The sequence below is a fragment of the Colossoma macropomum genome, unplaced genomic scaffold, assembly GCF_904425465.1.
Source record: "Colossoma macropomum unplaced genomic scaffold, Colossoma_macropomum, whole genome shotgun sequence".
NCBI classification, from domain to species: domain Eukaryota; kingdom Metazoa; phylum Chordata; class Actinopteri; order Characiformes; family Serrasalmidae; genus Colossoma; species Colossoma macropomum.
In genome coordinates this window covers 17,259,523-17,287,288 of record NW_023494798.1, presented here as the reverse complement: position 1 = coordinate 17,287,288, position 27,766 = coordinate 17,259,523, and the positions used below count along the sequence as shown (strand labels likewise).

At 40.6% G+C, this 27,766-nt stretch overlaps 1 protein-coding gene across 2 annotated transcripts in view; it reads right to left on the bottom strand.

Annotated features, from left to right (window-relative positions):
• The window catches only part of cdh13 (cadherin 13, H-cadherin (heart)), a 504,621-nt gene that overhangs the window by 209,908 nt on the left and 266,947 nt on the right, over window positions 1-27,766 (bottom strand). For both annotated transcript variants that reach the window (XM_036585553.1, XM_036585554.1), the window contains one exon: window positions 16,620-16,764. In XM_036585553.1, coding sequence (XP_036441446.1) covers window positions 16,620-16,764 — 145 coding nt within the window. The remainder of the gene's footprint in view (window positions 1-16,619; window positions 16,765-27,766) is intronic.

Sequence of the window (27,766 nt, the reverse complement as noted above, 5' to 3'; positions counted from 1 at the left end):
GTGGGTTCAATGATGACACAGCATTAGATACAGTTTCTCAGAATTAATGCAGATTTAACCTACATAACTCTAATGTTAAATGTAAATTTCCTTAAATTAATTGAACACTAAAATAATTATTAAACAATCTATATTTCTACTAACACTACTGCTAATTATTATTACTAGAGGTAGTTGTGGTTTGTAATGACAGAAGAATTGGTGTGTGTGTTTTTATATATATATATATATATATATATATATATATATATATATATATATAAAATATATAGGCTCGGTCCTTGTAAGTACAGGAGACGTGCAGAGCATGTGTCTTTGTGTAATCTAATTTTACCCCAGTATGCTGTAATCACTGCTGTGATTAGAATAAATAGCAGTCACAGGTCTAATCAGAAGCATTTTAAACTTGCTTTGGGCTTCACAGCGAGTCTAGCCACGTACATGAATTAATCTTTGTTGGAAACACTCAAAAGAACAAAAGAAACTATTTTTACTTTATAGTGCAAAATTGGCTTTAAAAAGAAACACTCATGTAGAAGCACAAATATCTGAAAAAGAAAAAAAATACCAAATATCACAATGAACCTGAAAGAAAAGTAAATATATTGGAAAAAATAAAGAAAAGAATATAGAATAATAAAGAAAAGTAAAGAATTCCAGAGTGAATAAGATGTCCTTCATGTCTCATTGGTGATATGTGGGCTTCTGCTTTGTAATTAAGACCCACTTCATTAATTTTGGAGTTTCTGATGTGATTAACTCTGACTGTAGCTAATCCCAGATGCAACCCAGCAGGGCCAGTCATAAACCTTACCATCCTCCCATTTCACTTTGTGCTAATCAATAAGGGGCCTACTGCTCTCCCTCAGGTGCCGTACAAATGTATTACATATCAGTTTTTGTTCAGCACAAAATTGATGTAGGTATGCTAATTTTCATACCCTGGTAGTAAATGGTTTTGAAGTTTTTCTACTGCATAATTTACTTTTATATAGGTTGAAATTATATTAATGCTTGCCATAAATCTGAGTGCGCAAAACTCCCAGGAAACCCACGAGAAGAAGACTAAAGATACTATTTGAAACATGAAAGTACGCAACTCTGCTCAGTTCTGCTCAACTCTGCTCATCTCAGTTTGCAGAGTGCCTGACACTGGGGGCAAGATGAGAAGGAGTCTAGTGTCTCTACGGCAATCTGTAAGAGTCCTGATCTCAAAATATTCCCCTTTTTCCATGCCCCAAAATTCACTGAGAGTGCACTGAAGTCAAGGCTGAGTCAGCATAAATGCCAGCCACTATCTAAAGTTGCTGACACTTGGTTATGTATTATTCAATGGCCTTTATCAAGCTCTGAGATGGGTGGTGCAGGTTCAGAGTTGAACGGTAAGTGAGCTGTGGCACAGCTGCCTCGGTGTGTACCTTGTTTATCTTTTAAGCACTTCTCAGTAACACTTCTTAAACGCATCACAAGTTAGAAATTGGGGAAAGCTTGACTGTAATATTAAATTAAAAATCAGTGGAAGAAGAAAAGAAGCAATCACATGGCATTTAGGGTTTAAAGATCCCAGTGTTTAATAGCACTTAGAGAGTGTCAGAAATGTTAGAGACTTTTATGAATGTTGACTTGCTTTCTCACATGCACACACAAAAATCCAGTTCATTTCCAGGTTTGTAAATCATATTGTTGTATCTCCATTTTTTTGCAATTTTTAGCTTTATATATCATTTAAACACAGCAGCTGACCTTTACATTGTGTGAAAATTTCATAATGAATGGACCAACAGAAATGCTCAAACTGTTTGGAGTAAAATCTCTTTACATTAACTTTTCTTTGGACAGTGACAATATATGTTTCTACTATTGAAGGAAAAAAATGCATAGGGGTATAACTGAGGGACCTCTTCCAAAACAGGAAGAAAATGCATTTTATGACTACAGCAAAAAGTGGTTAAAATAGCCACATGCTCACATTTTATGTGCCCATGTTTTCCACTTTATCTCTTGATCACAGCTGCCATGAAATACAATTTCCACCTTTTTTCGAGGTTCCTCAATTTTGCACTAATGCATTATTCCTTCAATAATGTTGATGGAATATATTTTGATGGAAATAGTCTTATTAGAAGACAACTGGACTTTTCCTAATAGGTAAGTGAGCAAGTAAATATTTATAGAAGTGTTTTTATTGTGGTGAAATGCTTTTTTTTGTGGAAGCTGCACAGGATTTTTTGACATAAAGGAAACTGCAGTTGTGCTGTCGGTTTTATCTCTGCATGGCTGTCTTTGTAGTAGAGGGGTGTAAATTGTTATCACTGCAGGGGTTTCTCACCCCCTCCCCTTTCACCTTCGTTGCTCACTAGCAGCTCAACACAGAGGTACATTTTACCCACACACAGATGCAAGAGTGTCCCAGTTAATCTGATAACAGAAGAACAGAGAAAAAAAAACAGAGGGGGCCTAGAAAGGGGTTAAAATAGTTCACACCACAGACTAATCTAAAATGCTTGGTATGAATAATGTCCATTTTCCATAGTTTCTCTATAAGTGTCACAAACAGACTGCCAAGAAAAAAGTAACAGACGATAATTCAATGTAGCTTAAGTTATTTATATTAAAATGTAAAATGTATGGATTGGTAGTGTGAAAAATATAATACTTTTAAAAATAATCACATGACGTTTAGGTTTTAAACACCAGTGTTAATTCATGTTACACTCAAGTTTTCCCCAAATTGTTCTCAGTTAGAGGGAAACGGCTCAACCAAACCCTGTGATGCTTCTAAACGTGTTACAGAAAAGAGTTAAAAGCCTAAAAACTTGGATTTGCAGTCTACTGCTACCTATAGTGCACCACATAAAGCAGAGTTTGAAATGAACTGACATTTTACTTCCTTCCCTTGTAACAATTCTCTGATAGATGTTGTTAACCGCAGCAAGACCTTTGCACTACCCACATGAAGTTGCTTTAGCCTGTGCTGAGTCTTTCACCCACTCATTTTCACCCATCAGTCAGGCTGATAAATTACTTTTCGTTGTCTTCCTCATATAGACATTGCAGTCATTTCCCCACATAAACTAACCCATGCGAGTACTGAGCATGTCTCTGAAGAGCTGTCTGGAAATCACGTTTGACGTTCTGAACTACGATGGTGGAAACTATAAAAGGCCCACAAAGTAATTAAGAGGCTCTTTCGCTTGTGTCTGGAACTAGAATGCCGTACTTGTTTCCCCCCGGGGGAACAAATAAACTTGTACGCATCTTGACAAACGCAAAGAGGAAAAGCAATTCAAAGCGATTTAGTGAGGAACTTTAGGGAAATATGGTAGTGACAGGTCTCCACTTTTATCCTGCTCGATCGTGGCTCTGAGTGCCTTTACAAAACCCATTCTGCCATCTGTCAGTGCAGCAGGGAGGAGGCGATGAAAATAAGAAAATGAAATCCATTTCATTTGCAAAGCATTTAGCCGAGACTCGCGGAGCACATGTGAATCTGTTTGAAGCGAGAGGCCTCTTCAGGTGAGACGGTGCGCCCTATTGATTGCACTGTATGCGTGTGCGGGGGCTGGAGCGTGCCTCTCCGGCTTCAGGTGCTCTCTTATGGCCATTCACAGATCCATGTGGATGTGCCACATCACAAATGTCAGCACCATTCCACTCTTTTTAGCCCTTATGCTTATTGATTTCTTTCCACCATTTCTTGATACACAAGATGATGCCATGACCTTATGCCTCCTTCTATCAATTCTCAGCACGTAGTCAGAACTCTTTCATTCGGCAGCAACACAGTGGGTGAGCTTACAGACTCATTTTATAGCTTAATAAAGTGAGATGAAAGATAGGCCAATTTCTACCACACTGATGGAACTGACCTCTTGCTTTTGTTTGTGAAAGATGGAGATGACTGATGAATTAAAGAGACAGTTAGTGCCTAAGGCGAACAGTAAATCGTAACCAAAACGTCTTGTGGCTGTCGCGCTCACACCTTCAGCTTTACATGGAGCTATCAAGGCAGGCAGATTTGACTCGCTGTGATAAAAAACCTTTCCCATCATCCCTCATGAGGTTGTGGAACGTCCACGACACTCCCATTCCAGATCAATACTCAATCAAAGTGTTCATACCCCAAGGCAAGTGTGCCTGCTATCCCAGCTAAACGCACATGCTCCTCTCTAAAAGTATGACAGAACGTGGACAGAAAGAGCCCTCATTTGGGTTATTAATGACAAGGTCTTTGTTCAAACAAGCTTTGCTGATGTAATTTAAAATAAGTATGAGTGGGCAACTGGCAGCTACATCAACAACAAACTCAGGCTTTGGTCTGAGCTTGGCTCCCGCTCCTATCTTCACACTACTGCGCCACGCTGAATACTGAATGAGCAGTTTAAGACAGAAAGAGTGGCCGTATAGGCGAGGGACTGCGGAGAGATCTGGAGGATTCATGGGCAGAGGGAAGAGAAGATTGAAAAGTGATCTTGACAGCTATAGTTCTTCACAGGGCTCCTCTTTTAGCTGCATGTCATATCTGACATCTGAACTGACACACAAAAAAACAGGAGGACTCTCAGCTTCTGCCTTTTACCTCGTTGACAGCGAGCTTAAAAGTTCTTGCTTCTATATCCAGCTGGTCTGCGAGTTACCCGGCGCAAAACTCGGCAGCGATTCGACATGGATGACAGCTCCTTCCCGGCTAATGCTGCAATATGTACCACTGTGAACTTATGCAAACATCTGTAATCATTCCTATAAGTTCCCCCTTCACCTCGTCCATACTTTGATCTCACATTCCTTTTAATGCTCCACCACTTCCTTGCGGAGAGCTGTGCTCAACCAATTGTAGGTGGTGCCAGGCAGCCAGGAAAAAAGCTGAGAGTGTGAAAACATTAGCAAGCTGCAGCGGAGCGTTAAAGGCCTCCCCTCCCCGACGGCAGGGGCCAGCTTCACCTCCGCTACCTGCGAAAGAGTGGGCCGGCTCTTACCTCTTCATTGGCGTGGCTGGTGCTGATGAGGAGATTATGTCCTGCCTTGCTTTAAAAGTCAGGAATGGAAAAGTGGAATCGTTCTTTGGAAATGTTATCTCCTCAGGACCTGCCGTCTGAATTCCATTTCATCAGGAGCCCTTTAAGAGCCACCGCGGGGACTGTGGTCCACTTCTAAAGCAGTTATCTTGTCTGGAAATGTTCCAGTGAAACAATGAAGGGGAGATAATCTAAATTGGAGAGCAGGGAGTGCAGAGACTTTAAAATGGTACGGGGCATCAGAGACATGGGACAGAGAGGCCGAGAGATGGGGGCCAGATTGGCTTCCCATTCTACTCTCTCTCTCTCCCTCTCTTTCTTTCTTCTTCTATCTCTCGCTCTCTCAAACAGAGAGGGACAGGGTAATCAAGTACGTGTACAGTGCTCTGGTGGAGGAGTGGGAGAAGGAAGAGAGTGGAAACTCTCTAATAGATTAGCGGCACTCGTGTAGCAGAACACCCACAGGGAGACACCCCCCAAAACCAACTCTTACATCCAGCACAGTGCACTCACTTGATCGTCCTCTGCAGCTCTGGGAGTCACTCGTCCATTTGCATAGCATTCACCCAGAACCGTCCACCATCAGGGAGGGAGATGCAGAGCGAGCGAGAGGAACAGCAAGGGAAAGCCCATTTGACTCGCCCGTAATGATGCAATTTAGCGGTAAAGTGATGTGGGCCACTGCATCAAGATCGAATGCATTGATGTAATTTACATCAAAGTCGTAGAATGTATTCAGATGAGGAGGAATTTGAAGAGTACCTCAGAAAGAAGAAGCATAAGCCAAATATCAACTTCTCAGCAGCAAAATTTCAGAGCGCAAATGACTTATGCTGATTCCAGAGTAAACAGATTGTGCGGCGACACTGCCGTAGTCGCTTTTGCATCTCTGATTCTCTAATGATAGCTGTGAAACAGAATGAGAGGGTAAACTCATGAAGAGCATGTGAACCCTCAGAAGACGACTAGCTGTGCTGAAACCTCCCTTTTCTCTCTGACTGACGGTGCAGCCAGCTGTGTGCAAATGTGTGTGAGAGTGTGTGTTTGTGTCATGCTCTGCCATGTGATGTCTGATGGGAGCCAGATGAGACACTTGAGCACCTGCATCAGCCGTGTGTGAGCTCTCGTCACACCCACTCACATGCACACCAACAAAGACACGCAAACAGGCAGACCTGAGAAACAGCTACCTACTCCTGGTGAGAGTAACTCAGTTAACTTCAACTTGCCTTATGAAAGCTGCCAACATACATGCCTGGCAAATACTTAGTGGGCATTTCTGAGTGTACATAATGACATCTAATAACCTCGGAAGACGCCTACAGTTCAGTGATGTGGAATTCTCCTGAAAACGTGAGTAACAGATTCACAGCATTAATTGAAGATGCCATTACAGTTGACTTCTGGCCACACGGCCATGTCAAGACAGCTTCATACAGCCCATCACATATTCACAATACTCAAATGATTTTAACATTTTTCTTCAGGAAAAATATTTACATTCAAATTGCAATAAGCTAAATCAAATAAACTTGCGTTGACAAAAAACAAAACCTGCCGCATGAACATGTACAATGTAAGTTTACTTGATTTACTACTACAACTACTAATAATAATAATAATAACAGTAAAAGTTGTGGTTTGTGCTAACAGAAGAATTGCTAATAGACTTTTTTTTGTTTTAAATAAGAGTTTTGCCACGTTGTTTGGCCTGTGATAAAAACAAGAAGGCAGAGTGTCTTCAAGTGACAAATCTGTCCTCGCTCCCACTGAACAGGCAATCGTTCATTTTTAAAAAAACTGAAAGGAGAACAGAGTTTTGCTGCCTGATTCAGGGGCTGAAACTTCATGAGAGATTTTGCATATAACTTGGATGTCCATAACTCAGTTTAAGCTACTTAATGCTAGCTTCACATGTGGAGAAGCAGAGGACAAAAAGTCTGTCAAAAAGTCACTGGGACACAACTGATCCATTATCTTTGTTGTTGCCACAAGGAAGAGACCACAATGACTGGATGAGTGTCACATGTGAAAGTTTACAGAGGGTGAATAAAATAATGTCGCAATTTCATCATTGGAAAAAGTGCATTTAGTGTGCAAGATTTCATCACTTATACTTGTGTTTGAATTGATTTATCAACATCTGAATAAAGCACATGAATAAATCACACTCACTATGTAAAGGCTTTAGGAGTGCCTTGATTCAACCATTCATCTAAACACAAAAACTTAACTGAGAGCAGAGAATATCTAAGATTTGGCCAGGGTGTACACAAAAATAAAGAAGCTGAAAAAAGTTCAGTGGAGCAATGGAAATAGAAAACCCACTTACAGTTTCCAAAAGAACCTTTCAGGGGATCGCTCTTTAAAATCCACACCTTAAATCACTCAGCTGTGAGATCTTTTGAGGGTTATACTATGGCATATTGTGGCCTTCTCGATATCAGAATCGCAATATTTCCAATATCGCCAATATCGCAAAAATAATTAACAAACAATACTATGCAGGTCTATACACCATACACCAAATCTACTTCTTATCACCATTTAAGCCCATCTCATAACAAAGGTCTCGTTCCGCACATGGGCAAACAAGAAAGATTTTTATAAGCTCCTTCCCAAGTCCCAGGTGAATCCAACTTGGCCATCACAGTGACCACAGCGGCCTGTCCGTACTCTGGCGGTCCGCAGAACATGTGACAGCCCTTAATTTAGCAAGCTTTGCCAGACTGAAGGACAGATAATGAGGCATTGTGAGAGTGAAAGGCCCTGAGGAGAAGAGAGCAGGGGTCGTTGTGTGAGAGCTTTGCTCAGCAGCTGGGAAATCCTAGCGGCGCACACAAAACGGCATTATGCTACAAATTACCTGCTGGCATTAGTGTCACCCACAGCCCAATCATTTTCTCGGCTGGATCAATCAGGGCTGGGGTCTGGCTGCCTCTCCTCGGGGGCCTGTCCTGGCAATTAGCTATTGATTTTTTTTAGCCTTTTATTTTCAGAGGCTGATGCTCCGGCACCCGCACACCGCTCTGCAGGCTCTGGAGTGCAGACTGTGACACACACCTGAGGTGAGAGGCGTCTTGTCAGGCAGTGAGGGAATGGAGGGAGCTACAGGCACTGACTAGTCAAAGAAAGGTTCTGATTGGACAGGTTGTGATTAGGGTCACTGCCACTGGAGGCAACACCTGAGCAGCAGTAGGTACAGGTGTTGCTGTTGGTACACTACCATTCAAATGTTTGGAGTCAATGGTCACAGTTTTTGTTTTATATACATTATATAGACGTTAATAATAAAACCCCGTTTCCAAAAAAGTTGGGACACTGTGCAGAAAGTAAATAAGAACAGAATGCAACAATATGCAAATCATGTAAACCATATTTTTAAAAGAAAATACTACAAAGACAACATATCAAATGTTGAAACTGAGGAATTTTTTTGTTTTCTGAAAAATATAAGCCCATTTGGAATTTGATGGCAGCAACACGTTCCAAAAAAGTTGGGATGGGGGCATGTTTACCACTGTGTTTCATCACCTCTTCTTTTAATAACACTCTGTAAGCATTTAGAAACTGAGGAGACCAACTGCTGTAATTTTGACAGTGAAATGTTTTCCCATTCTTGTTTCATATAGAATTTCAGCTGCTCAACAGTTCTGGATCTCCTTTGTCATATTTTTCATTTCATAATGCACCAAATGTTTTCGGTGGTGACAGGTCTGGACTGCAGGCAGGTCAGTTTAGCAATCAGACTCTCTTAATAGGGAGCAATGCTGTTGTAATACATACAGAATGTGGTCTGGCATTGTCTTGGTGAAATTGGCCTAAAAAAGACGTTGTCTGGATGGCAGCATATGTTGCCAAAACATGTATATATCATTCAGCATTAATGGTGCCTTCACAGATGTGCACGTCACCCATGCCATGTGCACTAATGCCCCCCTATACCATCATGAATACTGGCTTTTGAACTGTGCAATGATAACCATCTGAGTGGTCTTTAGCCCGGAGGACACAGTGTCCATGGTTTCCAAAAAGAATTTCAAATGTTGATTTGTCGAACAACAGGACACTTTTCTACTTCCTCTCAGTCCATTTTAAATGAGCTTGGGCCCAGAGAAGGTGGCAGTATTTCTGGATCCTGTTTATGTGCAGTTTCTTCTTTGTGTTTTAGAGTTTTAACTTGCATTTCTGGATGCAGCGATGAACTGTGTTCACAGACAGTAGTTTTCAGAAGTGTTTCTGAGCCTACGCAGTGATTTCCACTACAAAATCATGTCTGTTTTTAAAGTAATGCCGTCTGAGGGCCTGAAGATCATGGCCAGTAAATACTGGTTTTTGGCCTTGTCCCTTGCATACAGAGATGTCTCCAGATTCTCTGATTCTTTTAATGTTATAATGTACTATAGATGACGAAATCCCCAAGTTCTTTGCTATTTTACATTGAGAAACATTATTATTGAATTGTTGCACTATTTACCCACACAGTCTTTCAAAGAGTGGTGAACCCCTCCCCATCTTTACCTCTGAAAGACTCAGACTCTCTGGGAGGCTCTTTTTCTACCCAGTGATGTTGCTGACCTGTTGCCCATCAACCACCAGGTGTTTTTTTGTAGCATTAGACAACTTTATCAAGTTTTTTTTGCCCCGTCACCCAACTTTTTTGGAACATGTTGTTGGCATCAAATTCAAGATGGGCATATATTTTTCAAAAACAATAACATTTCTACATGTTAACATTTGATTTGTTGTCTTTGTACTATTTTCAATAAATATAGGATTTGTACATCATTGCATTTTGCGTCATTACAGCTTTATTTTCTACAAGTTTCTTAGTCATTTTGGGATCATCTATAGCTCCATTCGTTGCCCTGGACACTTTTCTTTATACATTTCCTGACTTCAAACCAATTATTTGAAACCTGAGACAACCCTGAATTAATAGATCATAAGTGTTTTATACATCTATCTGCAATCAAATTGGTTTTATACAAATTTTATAATAGTGACTCCAAACTTTTTAACGGTAGTTTTATTGTTTACACACAGGAAGATTACTTACAGTCTACAGTCTGCAGGTGCACTGTCTAATAAGGGCCATAATAGGTTGAGCCTTCACTCTTTTCCTGTATTTTATTCCTTCTTCCAGTGTTCTCTCTATGTGAGTAGGTGTCAAAGCTCTTTCCATCTTATAACAGCACGGCCACTACCGGAAATAGTCAGAAATAACAAACCTACAAACCCGACCTAATGTGCACTGGCAATTACTCATTAGAGGATTTCACACGCTGTTGCCAGCAGGGCAGTTGACCTTAGACAGCACCATTCAGGAACAGGCCTTGAAGCTGTTAACAAACAGAGAAGTCAAAGCATAGAGAAGAGAGAGTGAGGGAGCAAGGAAATGCAGCAAGGAAGATATTCATCACACGCAACCTAAGGAGATAAACATATAATCAAGAGAGATATGTTCTCATATTGTGTAACAACTTCGTGTTCAAACCTGTTTAGAACTATATCACCAATATGCCTCTTGGACTCTACTGAGGCTCTCTCATTTACTGTCATGGAAACCAATTCCATCTCAGTGGATTCTATCCATTTTTGTGTTGTTTCTAGCTCAGTTGCTCTGTTTTATAGGATTATTATTTTGCCCAAGGACCTGCTACTATGCAATCTTTTGTCTTGAAATAAAACTTGTATTTTCTAGAGGCTTTGTACTGTGTAAAGAGACATGGACATAATGCAAAAAATATCAAATGAAATGTTAGTCTTAGAATCGGGAATCATATCGAACCTAATAATATGTGCATCATTACACCCTTATTACAGCCATGAAAACTAATGAGCAGTGAAAAACGTGGCTCCATAATAGCTGGATTATACTTTCCACATCCAGCGTCATGTGAATGAGGATGGAAAGAGTGTGCATACCTTGTGATGAAGATGCACTTTATACTCACTTGTGGCAAGTATGAGGTGCAACAATGTTCTCTTCAAAAGTCTCTATTATATCTGTTTCTATTTGGTGTCCAAATCAGCACACTGCCGCATAGCTAGAACATTTTCTGGGTGTGTGACATGGCAATCGACAGAAGTGCAGAGCTTTCATGCAGGGGCGTGTCTGGGTGTGTGATGTAATTTTGGCCACATGGACCATTGCAACTTTCGTGACATGTCAGGTATAAACCAGGCTTAAGGTGGGTGTATCTGGACGCAGATGATCGCCAAGCGCTCTTCTCATATTTCAGCAACATTATCTTGATCTGATCTGATTGGCCAGTAAATATTAAATGCTGTATCTGTGGGTTGGACACCCCCTTCCCCTTATATACGATTCACATGAAAGGCATATACAGCATTCAAACTAGCAAACTTGCATGTATGCTATTCACAACTTCAATACAGTGTTAGAAAATCAAATGTCAGTCAATATGTCTCTTGGTCTTTTTCCAAGCATGCCTCATTTCATGAAAGTCACTGTCACTGATCAAAACTAGGCATCTGAATGTATTCTAACTCTTTCTCTACTGTTTATCGCTAACAGCTGTGCTGTTTTATAAGATCATTATTTTGCCCAAGAACATAGAACTTTGCAATCTTTTGAAATAAAGTTAGAATTTCCTGAGCCAAGTCTTTGTAGTATATAATCAGAATTGGAAATCGTATCAAACCTAAAATTATGTGTATCCTTTATTCAATGGCTGCTTTAGTTTTAATGATTTGGAACATAATAAGCTTTGTTCTTCTAAAAGTACCCAGAGGTACAAAATGTACATATGAGGGCCCAAATGAATGGCACAAATGAACAATCTAGCAGCTAAAACAATGTCTCAGTGCCTCTGTGTTTTACAATTAACTGCACTGCCATAAAGATTAGGAGGGAGACTACTGCTTTCTTGCAAAGTTAGTACCATTAGCGTACTGTGGCTTTGTTGAGTTAGAAGTCCAGAAAGTCTGAGGTAAAACTACCTGCTGGCTGCAAACTCACATGAGTGTGCATAAGTGATTATCATTCTGTACATGCTCTTTGTCAGGCCAGGTTGCTGTGAGCAGATTCAGTGTAGTGGCCTGTAATGTATAAGCTATTTTATTGGTCATGCTGATTGTGTCCATAGTAGAGGGCCCAAACTGATTAATGTAGGCAACTTTAAACAGCTTTTCAAATCCCATTTTTCAGAGAGGGACACCCCCCACCTGCCGCCACACACACTCTAGGGGGGTGGCACACAGACACACATGCATTCTCAATGGGACCTTTGAAAAGGAGCAGCAAAGCACAGCGGATTCATCTTCCCTCCGCTCCCCGCATGGCACGGCTTTGAATGCAGGAAGAGACCCACTGAGCACATCTGCAATGAAAAAAAGGCTGCGAGAAAGACGAGGGCCATGCGGTACACACGCGCCCACTGTGCACACCTGCACGCACAATACACCACACACACGCACACACAGATACAGAATGTATAATACATCTCTACTGCACACCTGTAAAGGGCTGAGATTGTCACAGAAGCACTGAGAGAGAGAGAGAGAGAGAAAGAGAGAGAGACTGCTGTCATGCTCTGGTGAGAAACTCATGTTGAAGAAAGCGGCTCTATTAGAAAGCAGAAGTGACACAGCTGATGATAAAGCAGCACTGAATATATTTCTTACCGAAATTTCCTTGCGTTCCTTGCAAAATGTCACTATTTACAAGGGGTACCGGATTATCACATGCAGCAGTGACTGGAGTTTGGATTAACTGCTCTACCTGGCACTTGCATGTGTCATACATGTGTGGTCTATTGTAGGAAAGCTGATGCAATATGGCTGCCGTTTACATTGGTTTTCGTTGGTTAATTTGTGCATGTTTCGTGATTTTGCCACTGAGATAGCAACCCAGAGCAACTTTTCCCTATGACTCAGACGCTTCTTGGGCCGACCGCTTCGGCAAAGCTACACTGCAGCTACCAGGTTGCCTGAACCAACCACTAGAGCGACACTACACGTCCCCTCAAATTGCCACTCTTTACATAATGTTATTGCATTACGGTGAATAAGGCAATAAGCCACTTGATGTTGAGAGTTATAGGTGTTACAGTTTAGGAGTGTTTGGCACAATGCAAAGCAGAGTAAAGCTCCCATAATGGCAGTAAAATCACTGTAATGCATAGCCTTGAATGGCTTCTTGATCTTACAAACCAGCAACAAAGTACAATACAATAAAACAAACTACAGTGTATTTTTCACCCAGGGTTCGATTCCCTACTCAGGCAAGCACACTATGCTAGACCAATAAGAGTCCTTGAGCAAGACTCCTACAGCTACATTCCCTTTGGATAAGACATTTCGGATACAGCTTGACCAATCAGATTTTAGAATTGAAACTATCCATTAGAATACACACTAAACCTTTTGCTGCTTATTATGTGTTGGTTTCTATTGGTGATTTGGCCATTTAGAAAAAATAACAGCTGCCTTCAGCGTTGAATGTTCCACTCTTCAGTTTTCATCAGAGGTATAACAGTACAGTACACTGTACTATTACTGCTCGTACTGGCTGGAACATTATGGAAGCTCTCAATTTAACACATAGCTAAGATGTAACAGACAAACAAATATGCTGCCTCACACAAAATGAATAAATAAAATAAACACTCTCTCTCACACATACATCCCTTGAGGGGAGCGTTGCAGCGTTTGGCTGAGGCCTGCAGAACAGTGAAGTGGCCTGTGGGTGTTTAGCACCTCTCTGATTCCAGCCCCGCTCACAGAGGGGGGATTTACTTTTAACTTTATTAAGTCCTTCAGCCAAATTTCATTTCCTCCTCTGGCTATTAGATAAACCCACTTTGCTTAACCAAGTTAGTGAAAGCTCCGCAAGCAGCATGGAGGCCTCCTGCTGTTGCAGCTCTCATCTTATTTCGCCTTTCACGGCTGCACAGGCAGTGCCGTTTCATTGGGCTAAATGTATCACTTCCACACACAAACAATCTATACAACTGAAGGAAAAAAAACTCTGGGCCTAGAAGGAACTACTCTGGATGTGTCCAATAACACTGCTCTTGTTCTCTGCCATTAGGCTCCTCTTCTGTGGGTGTTTCAGGCTGATGAGGGTTTGTTTATGTTCTAATGATATGAGCATAGGCTGCCTCCACACCGAGACAGGCACATGATGATGCGATCTCCGTCTCATTATGCAACTCCCCTCCCTGCATGCACTATTTGTTCACAGACAGTGCAATCGCATTACATGCAAAACACTGGTCAAAGCAGCGATGGCTCAGATGGAGACGAGAAAAAGTTTGTGTATGAATGTTTTTGGGTTTGTGCTGTGAATTTGTGTCCTGATTTAAAGACAAATCAGAAAAAAAAAACCGGCCTACAATGTCAGGAACAATGAAATGGTCGTGACTTTGTAAAGTGCTTTTCATAAAAGCTGCAGACATGATCGTTTTTCAAACCTGAAAGGGCAAACACATTTCTTTTTGTTTACTGAGGCTAAGTTCAGGGTTCAGAAAATTCTTAAGTATACATTCAGTGGCCACTTTATTAGGTGCACTTACCTCGTGTCCAAATTATTTTCCATTTCATCAGATCCACAGACCGTATTGGTGTATTTCTACAATAACAGACTGTAGTCCATCTCTTTCTCTGCATAATTTGTTAGTCTTCTTTACCCTATTCATCAGTGGTCAGGAACCCCACAGGACCACAGAGGAGGTATTATTTGTGTTATAGATCATTCTTAGCACTGCAGAGACACTGACATAGTAGTGCATGTTACTGTGCGTGCTCCACAAAGTGGATCAGACACAGCTGTGTTTCTGGAGCTTTTAAACAATATACTGTCACTGTATTGAGAATAGTCCACCAACCAACAGCACCTGTGACCAAAAACTGACCACTGTTGAAGGACTTGAGGATGATTAACTCAGACTGTGCAGCAGTCTGTCTGTTACTTGACATTTATAAGGTGAAATAAGAGGGTAGAAGTGTCTTAAAGAGTGGACAGTTAGTGGACACAGGGTTTAAAATTTAAAAGCAACACTACTGTGTCACTGCTGACACACTTGTACCAACACAACATACACTAACATGCCACCACCACATCAGTGTCACTGCAGTGCTGAGAATGATCCACCACCCAAATAACTCCTGCTCTACCCTCTGTGGGGGTAATGGAAGACAAATTATGCAGAGAAATTGATGTTCTGGGCTACAATCAGTACTACACAGTGCACCGATATGGTAAGTGGACCTAGTAAAATGGATAATGAGTACAGATACAAGGTAGGTGTACCTAATAAAGTTGTAGGTATTTCCATTCAGTCGTACACAAAAGTTTGGACACCCCTGGTCAAATGACATGTCTTGTTGAGTGAAAATAAGTACATATTTAGGTTCATTCCCTGTAGAGGAGAGACTTTTTTCCAGCTAGTAAATCAAAAAAACATGAAAGTTGACCAGGGCTATTTATTAGGTATAAGGCCTGACACTGTATAAAATAAACTTGTATCTGTGTGTTTTATGAGTTCTGAACATACATTTACAGGCCTCTGTTGCAATGACCACCAGACAGAGAATCCAGCATATGAAGAGAGAAAGGAAGAGAGGCATAGTGGTGGAGAAGAAGGTGATGGAGAGGGTTGAGGTAATGTGCATTGCAGGTGTCTGAGGGTTCTGTAGGTTATATGGCATCTGAACATTTTCCATTTCTGCAGGCCAGGAGGAAAACGAAGGGTGCTCTCACCCTGTCTGTAAATGCTTCACTGCCTATGAGATTAAGAGCAACATCACAAGACCTACAAAGCAGTTTCCTCAGCAAAGAAGACGCAGTCTGAGTTATGATATCAGCTAAAAGATCCCTGTAAAGTGTGGTATGAATCGCTACACATACACCAACAAAAACACTCGAATGCAAACTTTACCTCAACATTAACTGAAGATCATTCATTTGTAAATATGAAATTAGCTGTACATACACAGTGGCCAACCCTACTTCTGGAGATCTGCCCCTCTGCAAAGTTTAGTTCCAACCCTAAATTAACCCACCTACCTCTTACGTTCACATGTGCCTTATCTCTTTGAGATGTGTTACATTAGGACTACAGGGGGAGGAGATCTTCAGGGTCTGTTTGGCATCCCTGCTGTGAATAATCTATTATTCTTCACCTCTCTATACAATCCGCTGTGCTAGGTCCAAGGATACTGTAACCACAAACACTGTCACCTCAGTAAGACATCACGTTACCTTCATATGATAATGAAAGATAATGAAATCAGCACGGCTCTCGTATTTTTCAGGCAGAACAGGCAGTTCTGTTGCTTTAAATTGAAGTGAATCATCTCAGTCACTGCAGTGACTGTCAGGCTACATGGCCTAATTTCCATCGCAAGCGATCCGTCCCAGGACTCTTCCATTTCACTACAAAAGTATTAAGCTTCATCGGGCTGAAAGATCATCATTATCAACCTCTCACTGAACCGCTCACACGCAGTTAACAGCATCTGTCATCGGAGGGAGAGAGAGAGAGAGAGAGAGAGGGAGAGAGAGAGGGAGAGAGAGGTAGAGAGAGAGAGAGAGAGGGAGAGAGAAGAAGGTGAGAGGACTGGGTTAGTCTGTACCTGTAGGAGAACCCTCTAGGACCTCTCCAGAATAGCGGGACTCCCTGAAGATGGGTCTGTTGTCATTCTGGTCAATAACGTACACGTCCAGGTCCACTGGTCCCTCTACCAGTTTGCCGCTCATGTCAGTAGTGGACACCTGAAGCTGTGAGAAAGAAACAACAGGGTTAAGAGTTACGGTGGATCTGCTGGACCAAAGGGCTTTGGTCAGGATGAATAAGTGTACCTCTTTTGGCTGTTAACAGGGGTGCAAATTTGATAACTTTGGGGCAACCAACATCGAGAGACTACAGCATGAATACAATGCTAGTACCACATAAACATTACAGATTTCATACTTAAAACTAGGTCAACAAAGTATGCAGCTTTATCATATTTTCTGGTAAGCATAAGACAGCTATTTACTAGCACTTTGTGTAAGCAGCCCTCAGCTTCACATAAATCAATGTGTTTCCCTTGGTATGAAAATGAACTTTTGCCTAAATAATGATTTAATAATTTTATAAATGTTTAATTATTGCTGAAGGCACACATGCCTCAGACATGGTTTAACATCTGAAAGGTTTTAGTGCTGATGAGCTCTGGTATTATTCTCAATAAAAAACTTACTTCATTATGTAAGTCTTTAACATATGACAGTATTGCAAAAAAAATTCTAATTTGTATTAAACATATTTTGAAAAGTGTCTCCAAAAATTTGACAGTCAGTGGAATACTACATAGAAACGATGTGTCAAACACAAGGCCCGTGAACCAGATCAGGCCCATGACACAATCCTATCCAGCCCACAAAAGTATTTTCTGTCCACTTCACAATGTGCTGCACTACAATCCCCAGCTGCATCATAATGTGTGCTTTGGCTCTCCTACCCCAACAACAATCAATGGGACAGTGGTTAAACCTTATTTCTACACAACTCTATACAATTCTACACCAGTCATATTACCAAACACACTAGCTGCAGTTCAGTGCAGTTCAACCAACATAAATATCTAACATTAGCTAAGCAGCTCAGAAATTGAGCCCAAGTCTTAATGGCCACTTTGGGTTATAGCACAACATTAATTAAAAATAAAAAAATAAATAATAATAATAATAAAAAAAAAACCACAGACATTGTCTGGCCCATGAGTTTGTTGAGATTTTTTAATATGGCCCTATTAGTGGTTGAGTTTGACACCCCTGGTATAGAATGTCCCTCAGTGGATGAAACTTTTACAAACACAGCATAAAGAGTTAATGCAGACAGAGAAAATGTTCCCCGTATAACAATAACGTGCAATAACAAACGCACAAACTAACCTGATTTACACAATTGATTTTGCTCCATGCCTCACATGAACACGAATGATAATAAAGAGAAGTACAGAGACAGAACCCATCGACAGTAATTTACTCACAAATGATGTCAGAGCCATTTATCTAGTCCCAAAATGAAAATTACAAAATGTGAAAGTGAATGGTTCAGAGAAGGGAGGGGGAGAGGGAGAGAGAGAGAGAGAGAGAGAGAGAGAGAGAGAGAGAGAGAGAGAGAGAGAGAGCACCGATACTGTGAGTGTTAACCAGGAGGCTTCCAGCTTGCTGCAAGGGTAATTGTTGCCTTTTGTTGCCTGCGCTCGGCAATTATTGTGAAGCACGAGATCAGCCGCAGCCGGTGACAAGCACGAGTGCTCGTCCCTGACTGCAGCTGATGTGTTTTATGAGGCCTTCTCTGCTCGAATGAGGGGCGATACAGTGACAGAACAAATTAGCAGCAGCATGCGCAAAGCTGCTCTTCAGTAGAGGAAGTGCAGAGAAGCACTGCTCATTTTATGCTAACACTTAGCACAGCATGGCATGGCAGCTTTTAGCCAAGCTGGCTCCTCTGTGTGATCTGAGAGCCAGAGAACAGGTGCTTCATCAGGTGTTAAGGTGTGTTTGGGTAGTTGCTTGTGTGAATGTTAGTGTCTTTTTGAAGGGGGGACATAATGCCAGCTTTGGGAACAGCTTATGTTGGGTGGACACAGCTGTAACTCACTGGTTTTAAGAAGATTTGAAGGATGGAAGAACTAAAGTGGCAGTCAGATACGCAAAAGTAAAGCGTGGATACATTAAATATGGATAGATTTGATATTATACATAGTGTTGGAGGCTTCTGAGTATGAATAAACTAAGTAAATTGTACTTAATGGTCATTTTGGCTAGAAATTCAATAAACAAAAGGGTATTCTCTGACTTCTGCTACTGACAAAAGTACAGAAAAAGTCAGGTCTCATGGTTTTAGCTATACTTAGTGTTTTGAGCTAACAGTATGTCATACAGTGTGAGAAACCACCGTGTGTGAGAATATAATTAATGTAAATTTTGTCAATTTTCAGCTGTAAAACCGTGTATATCATTCCTCTAGCGCACTGCTCGCATCTCTGTTCAGATGGAGACTAGGCAAGCCTGAACTTCGCTTGGGAAGATACTTTTAAACCCAGCGTGAGGTGGAAATAGAACAGCAGCAGACAGGTGCAAACAGAAAAAACAGGGTGAGGAACGAAATCTGGGCCGACCAAAACAAACAACAGTTGGTACAAGAACTTCAAGCAAACACATAGAAGAAAACCAAGCAGGAATGTGTAGGAGGAAAGGGGAAGGACAGAAAGTGAGATTGAGGATAACACAGGCGGAAGGGTGGAATTTATTAGCTCTTCGCAGTGGCAGAGGCCCACCAGAGAGCGTGGAGTCTCTTTCTGGAAGTGGCTCTCTGTGCGCAGGACCTGCTTAAACCCCACATCACTTATTCATTTATTCTACAGTATCAGCACTGCCTCGCCAAGCCCACAGGAGCCGTGCGGCACAGACAAACAAACAGCCCGACTCCTCATCTCATTCACACACACGCTTGCACACACTCAGTGCAGTACCTCAGGCCAGACGTCTTGCTGCTTACTCGACATATCTGAGCACTGAGCACTGCAGGCAGGGCACTTCAATTCCCACAATTCACTTGTAGATCTCATCAAAGCGCTCAAAGAGCCCTCCTGGGTTGTTACAAGATTTCCTGCGACACTGACTTTTTATTTGTTCTCTTGCAAGTTGTGCAAAAAAAAAACAAAAAACAAAAACACAAAAGCACAAAACAAAAAGAAGCTACTGAGTTTCACTTTTAGTGTGGAGAAGCAAAGTCATGCTGAGAGCCATACTATACTGGATGTAGGCTTTAATGCTCATGTAGTATAGATATCTGTTACCCTGGGCAAAACATGATAATTAAAAAGAAATAAATACGTTCAAGGAGTGGTCACTGGCGCAGGACGTGGAGGGATATTTGTCTGACCATAGTTTTGCCTACCTGCAGCAAGATGTATTGACCATTTAGTTTCTTCTGTAATACTGTTCATGGGATGGCATTAAAGTTAGATCAACCAAAAGTAATTCTTTGCAAAACAAAATTTCCAAATTAATCTCCTTTTTTGGATACAGATGGATATGGAATCAGTTACTGTTGGATGGTGTAATTATGTGAGTGGAATTATTCATTTCAGTGAATTGTTGGTGCACAAAGTTCAAATCTGGTGAACTTTGATATGAAAAATTAATCAACTAGTGGTGCCTAATATTCCTAATATTCCTAATATCAGCAGTACTTAGGCACATTTTATATTATTCTTCTTGACATACAATAGGAGTGCCATGATACACTGTCTGCTGAGAGGCTGGATCAGCTGGTATATCTTTAATTTTGTATTTTAATGTTTATTGTCGGGCAGCACGGTGGCTCAGTGGGTTGCGGGGGCCTTCTATGTGGAGTTTGCGTGTTCTCCCCATGTCTGTGCAGGTTTCCTCCCACAGTCCAAAGACATGCTGTCAGGCCAACAGGCCAACTAAATTGCCCCTAGGTATGACTGTGTGTGGATGTATGTGTCTGTGTGTCTTCCCTGCGATGGACTGGCAACCTGTCCAGGGTGTATCCTGCCCTCCGCCCAGTGACCGCTGTGATAGGCTCCAGCAGCACCTCCCGTGACCCAGAAGGATAAGCGGCTTAGAAAATGTGTGTGTGTTTGGGTATTCGTTACTTTACCTCTAAGTTACTCTCTAAAATAAATACAAATCTAAACCATTTAAAAAAATGCAAAGAATGACAAGGAACAGTCCTTTCAGAACTTTAGTTAAGATGAAATAATCGCAATTAACATGTTTGAAAGGCGTGTCACTATCCCTGCATCTTCTATGAACAACACATTACCAGTTATGCTAGTTTACAATTTGTAACTTGGCTAATACTAGTTGAAAAGCTAAAAGCAAGCTAGCGATGACACAACTTTGAATTTCTCCTGAAAAATGAGTGACTTGAACATGATGACCAATTTAGTGAGTCCTATTGGCCTAACAGCATGTCTGTGGACTGTGGGAGGAAACCCACACAGACACAGGGAGAACACGCAAACTCCACATAGAAAGGACCCTGATCGCCCAGCCAGGAAACCAAACCCAGGCCTCCGAGACCCACAGCGCCACCGTGCTGCCCGACAATAAACATTAAACTACAAAATTAAAGATAGTTATACCAGCTGATCCAGCCTCTCAGCAGACAGTGTTTCATGGCAATCCAATTGTATGTATTAATTTATTGCTGGTCAAGAAGAGCTATATAAAATGTGCTTAGGTACTGCTAATATTAGGATATTAGGAATATTAGACAGATTTTGACAGGAAATCAAATAAATGAAAGGTGTGGTCTCTAACTTCTGCACAATACTGTATGTTTAAGGCAGGTCATTAAATTCTTATTAGACCAGTTATCTGTAATGTGATTGCAAGAACTGAAACTTTAAGGTGTCAGCCCATAGCATTGGACTGCTTCATTACTTTGTACCATGTTATGCCCCACACTGCTGCTAAGTTAGCTAACTTGCTAACTTCATCAAAATAGAGTAATTTTTTTGGTCGCCAAACTTCCATTTTAGCGTCCTTCATGTTCATCGTGATCATTTTAGGAGAACTGCAGTTTTCTAGTGTGTCTGCGTTTTAACCTGCCACTACAAGTATATTTAGACAAAGTCACTCGCTCCAGGCAGTTCATGAACTCGCACTTTAGAACACGCTCGGCCCTGGAAAAAAAAAAGAACATCAAGAACTCAAATTAGCAAGACTTCACTTCTGGCACCACGTCCGATCATCGAAGTAATGGATGATGATTCTCCCCTCCCTTTTCACCCCAGTGGGAATGACCAATTATAGCACTTGCCATTGTGCATTACCTTAAGAGCCCATCCGGAATGATCCATTACACTGAGTGGCCCGCATGGGGGAGATCCTCCGCATGCCAGAACATTACCACCGCTTGCTATCGCCATCAATAATGCATGGCACCACTCTCCCTGTCTCACCATCTCTAGGAGGCCTGGGTTCGGCCACTCCGTCCAGCCCTGGCCAGCGCAGTCCTGGGCCTGCTGAACATGTCTAATGGTCCTAATGATACAGATGCGTCTCAACTCCCTGCGTCAGGGGTTACGCTGCTAATGGCCAATACATCATCAAGCGCTTTTCCACACCGCTGTGGGCAGATGGGAAGAGGGGGAGTATTTACGAGAATTCATTTTTTCCTTTGTCCTCATCAGCCAGGGCGCTGACTCTGCACAAAATGAGCTATATGAGCTCCTGTCTCAGACAAAAAACACGAGGACAACTGTGTACACCAACAGTAAGTCCAACATTAGACACAACACACACAAGCTGGGCTGTGGTCCAAGCTATTTTTTTAATGTGGGCCTAAGAGCTTTCACTAGTCAGTTCTAATATATAATCTAGAGCTATACTGCATATATTCTTGGTATGAATCATAATGTTACCTATTCTGTGGAATGAAAATACAGGCAGTTAAAATTGTAGGCATACAGTATCAATTTTCAAGAAAATCAATGCAATCAAAAATAAACTCAATTTGACCTTAATTTACTTGATGTTTGCTTCTTTATGATTGGTCATATTCAAGTTGGTGTGGAATTAAACCAATCATATTGGTCTCCGAAAGCAGCAACAAACAAAAGGATTCAATGAACAGTTTTGTGTGGATTTTTCTGTCTTTTTTTAAATCATGAGTAAATTTGCTTTTATGTTTCCAAGATTTGTTGTGGACACACCTTAAAAACGGCAGCAGACACAGCAGCTAAATAGAGGCACAAGCCTCAAACACATGCTGAAAGAATACTGTATTTACAGGGTTGGGGGGGGTTACCTGTTCAAAAATGTAATCTGTTAACTAATCAAAAGGATTAACTTGATTGCAATAATGTAATCTCATTACTTTCCATTACTTCTGGATTATTTGTTTTTTTAAAGTTAACTAAATACAGACGAGAGAAAAACAATATCAGCAGAACAATAATTGAACTTAAAATAAGGCAAACAGTAGAGGCACAGGATGGATTACAGGTGGCTTAATTTTTTTGTGCAATGACAACTTACAAATATTAACAGTATATACTCATCATTCTATAACTATTAAAGAAAGGACTCATTTGTGCAAAACTGAAACCAACTTTACCACTTCCAAGACTCTCTTTTCATATTTTGGAATTGTTAGCAGCACTAAGAAGTTTTTTTGTTAAAGTTGAAACAAGTAGCATCAATGAGTCAGGAGAAAAAAGAAAAAAAAAACACGATGTGCGTGCCGCTGTGATTCGCCCTGTAAAGCCTGAAAAAGTAATTGAAAACTCAGTTGGTGGGAGTTTTTCAGACCAGGCAGACATCATTATGTATTAATGTCGGGTGCACAGGCTCAGAATGAAGGTCCAATTTGATATTTACGTCTCAAATGCAAAATCAACAACATACTGATGAAGATATGATGAGAACAGTCGATCATTCACTTACATTCCATGCAATTACACATTTCCACCAGAGAGGCCTCCAAATCCCCAAATCCTACATATTGTAGCTTTAACGCTAGCTCACTTTGGCATTAAATCAAAATTAAATTTGGCATTAAATGGTAAGTTCATTAACAGAAGTTTTATTTATAGCGAGTTAAATTGTAGAATTTAACACAGCAACAAATGAAAATAAAAGAGCTGACTTCCAGATCAGTTTGCCGCTGTAGAACCTGGTGAAGTGGAAAATAAGGATATATATCCGATTCAATATCTTCAGGAAAATTATGTAACATATTTATCATTCAAAACAGCGAATATCAACCAAAGGCAGCAAATTTGCATATATGCAATCCTGCTGACGATCACCCTATTTTATAATGAACCTGCAATCTGATTACTGTCTTTTTTACTGTGACTGTAACAGGATAGTTATTTTATTTCTGCATGCTGATTATGTAACACTGTTATGTATGTTCTATTACTACCCAGCTTTATTTACCCCCAAAATAACATTATTTATACCCTTGTGACCAGCTGCATGTATGTGAGATGCAGCACTGATTATGCAGTGATGGGCCTATGAGCACAGTCTGTGTTACTGTTTCACTTTTTTTTTAGCGGTAGTAGAATTATACTCTATACCCTCTAGAATGTTTAGGTGGGAAAGAATGCCACTTATTAACTTCATCACTGAAATTTAATTTTCATTTCAAGATTGCTGATGGCTACATTATTTCACTGCGCCTTTTAAACCCTACGCCTCAGAAGCATGTGGCAAGTAGGCGGGGCTATGTAGAGGACAGCCTCCTCAACAATCTGGTTTTTCTCTGCAAGGTGAAGTACTTTTGTAAAATTCTTTCAAGAGACTTATTAAATGCAAACATACCTACCAGTACTTGCTTGTCCCTCATATTATAATTTAACCTATAATCCTGCCTCTTCTACTTTTCTTTATTCCCTTATCTTTATCTTTGTCCTACACACACACAAACTCACACCCACAAACTGCTGAAACTTACACTCTCAGCATGCCCAGCAAAACATACTTTGGTGTCAACCTGAACTATAAACAGCACAGATGTAGTCATTTTCGCTTTAAGAGTTACACCACACACATAACCACAGTGATCACGCATCATTATGTTCACTCCGACTCCCTAGCGAGGCTTATTGTCAGTAAAACACATACATCTCATCGCATAATAGTTGTCAAGTTTCAGCATATTCTCCCTTCCAGTCCTCATTTTCAGAAGATATATTTGCATAAGCATCCATTGTACCAACCATGTAATCATCTACATGGGATTTTCAAAGCAAGGCCTTTGCATATGCAGCAGACTTTCAAACACCACCGTCTCTCAAAAGAACCTTGGGCGACTTTCACATTACAAGCTTTATTGCTCAGTTCTGACTTTTTGTTCGGTGCTGATCTTTCTGCCTTGACGTTTTTGTATGTGACCCCTATCTGTCATTAATATGAACACACGTCTGCCCTGAAAGGACCCACATGTGCATATTTTAGTATCAGGTTAACCACTGCTGACATAAAAATATGAACTGAAGTGTAATGTATAAATAAAAATTCTGATCCTTCTGATCTAATTCTGATTCTTACCCTTCTCATTACAATTGCACTGTCATGTATTGGGTGTGTATCTGACCTACTAGGGGTACCTGTATCTATATCAGTGTAGTGCACAAAACATCTGTGTCTGTGTTCAGATACTAAAGTGGGCGTGGTGTAAACTGGAAGTGGGTGTGGTCAATAAAATCAATGAAAATATGTGGTAGAACTTTAAAAATGGAACTTTTTTCAGTACATCACTTCAGGATGCGATATTTACGATGTATCTTGTATGGTTATGTGTTGTGATGTGTGGGTCCTTAAATGTGTGTAGGGTCTAAAATGCAGTAGTTTAAAAAATCTCATCATGGATGTTTCAATTACATGTACTTTTAGATCCTGGAAGTGGATTTTTGGACACGCATCTGCATTTTTAGCATGATGCATATAAAATATGTAATAACAATTTACAAACCCTGCTACAAAACACTGACATAACCACACATAAACATGTTATATGCTCTCATGAAATATTGCATCTGTCATGACAATTATCATTAATGGTAACATGACACATACCACTGAACAAAATCTGTCACAACAACTTATGACAGCATACATCTGCCAGGCTGTGTTTATGGCATGGTTATGTCAATGTTATGTAACAGGGTTCAAGCAGTGTTATTGAATGTTTTATATTTCACCAAGATTAATATTTTAGATTTGATTTTCAAATACAAAATCGTTGCACAATGTATTGTGTTAATGCAATTTATGAAGCATATTTTGGGTCAAAATACCAGTTTCATTAGTGTCCCACACCTTTGATTTCAATCGTAAAATGCATAAAAAAGAAGTTACTGAATCACAAAACATCGAAGCTGAAGTGTATATAAGTTTTCAAAGCCAAACAAACCTACTTGAGATGGAAACATGAGTTAGCCAAAGGACACATGAACAAAAGAAATGTAGAAGAAACCTAATCTGTGTCCCTGGATTCACAGAAAAGAAAAGTAAGTATCCTCTTTTCATATTTAGTGTTTTCTGTGTATTCTTACTATCCCTCCTTACAACATTTCAAATCAATTTCATATTTATGTTAAATTCAAATATATGAGAAGTTGTCAGCTTGCACAGCTGAAATACTTGCATTACAGACTCTGATGCTTAAAATTCATTGTTAAAGTCTGTTTTGAGAAACAAACTGGATAAACACCTTTATGCATTTGTTCTGTATCTGTTTAGAATTCATTATCTGTTATGAATAATGTATTTGTATCCTATGCATACTACCTAGGACATGGAAAAGTGGTTCAAATCTGAAATGAAAAGGTCACATATTTGTGTTTACACAACTCTGGAAAAAGATCTGCGTCACATTTATTTAAAAAAATATATAATGTGAATGATCTTTCTTACTCTCTCTCTCTCCCTCCCTCCCTGCATAAGGTATAGAGTGCTTAACCGGCCTCATTGGTTATTCTCGCAGCTTTCGTTCCTGCCCTCTCTCCTCTTTCTCCCTCACTCTCTTGACCCCCGTCTGAGGGCTGTTTACATTTGTGTCAAGTGCACTTTCTCTCATGTGTGCTTTTGGAGCATGGCGGGTCTCAGGTGGGCCACTACACAACTGTGCACTCACACTCACGCAAGTGTTCGGGCCTGCAGGACTAACGAGGGCACTCGGTGGTTTCACACTACACGCCGCGGGTCCACAGCGCTGGACGGAGCTACAGAGACGTAACACTTTGGCTGTCACATTCAGAGTGTGCAGGCTGAGAAGTGATGTGCCGCTGGCCTTTTAAACTACTCCTGTGTCCATCTGTTTTCTGCCCTCCGCCCCAAATACATTTTACATGGCTGCATTTACAGTCTTGCTGATATTGTGAACGTTAGTCACTGACTGCAGGCCATGCAGTCCTCTAGTATTCAGTTCCTACTACCTTTCACTCTCTCTGACTTTCTCTCTTTCCTCCCCCTCATTTCAGATAAGAATCGGGCTTGTTTTCTCACAGCATGCATACATTGCTCTTTAATTTGGACCTGCCTCTTATCAGCCCTGTGTTTGGTTGCTTCATTAGTCCTGCAGACGTGAGAAAGAATGAGTGCTAGAGGGAGCAAATCCAGCCGTATCAGATCAGAGATCAGAAGAGCAACTCCGATATGCTTTATGAATACAAACTCCTCACTCTGAAGTCTGCAAGAGCCTTTACATTATTTAAAACGATTCATTATTCAGGTGCATATCAGATCAGTTTCCTGATATTCAATATCTCTCAAATTCTGTATTATCATACCAACTTCATATGACAAAAGTATTTGGGTTAAACACTGGCATATTTGACCCCAAAGCAGCCTATCATTGGCAGAACAAAGGTTTGTTTAGGTATATGGGTGTAATGTATAATGTAACATCATTTTCTATAATCTGTATTTAGATTTGAACCTGCAAATACTGGTCAGCTGTACACCTACATTGTATTAACACTCGACCAATTTATCAGACCCACTTGCCACAAAGGTGCACTTTGTAGAGTCCAAGTTGAGCCTTCAATCATTAGTAAAGAGTTTAATTTAGTCTTGTTATCAGCTGCAAGCACTGCACTGCACTAAGGTAAATCCCTACTAAAAAACCTGTCAGGTTCAACACACCTCAAATAATGAGCCTATTTATAGAAATGCATACAATAACTGAAGTGCTACATGCAGTAAATGCAGTGTTTAAGAGAAAGAGGCAACCTGA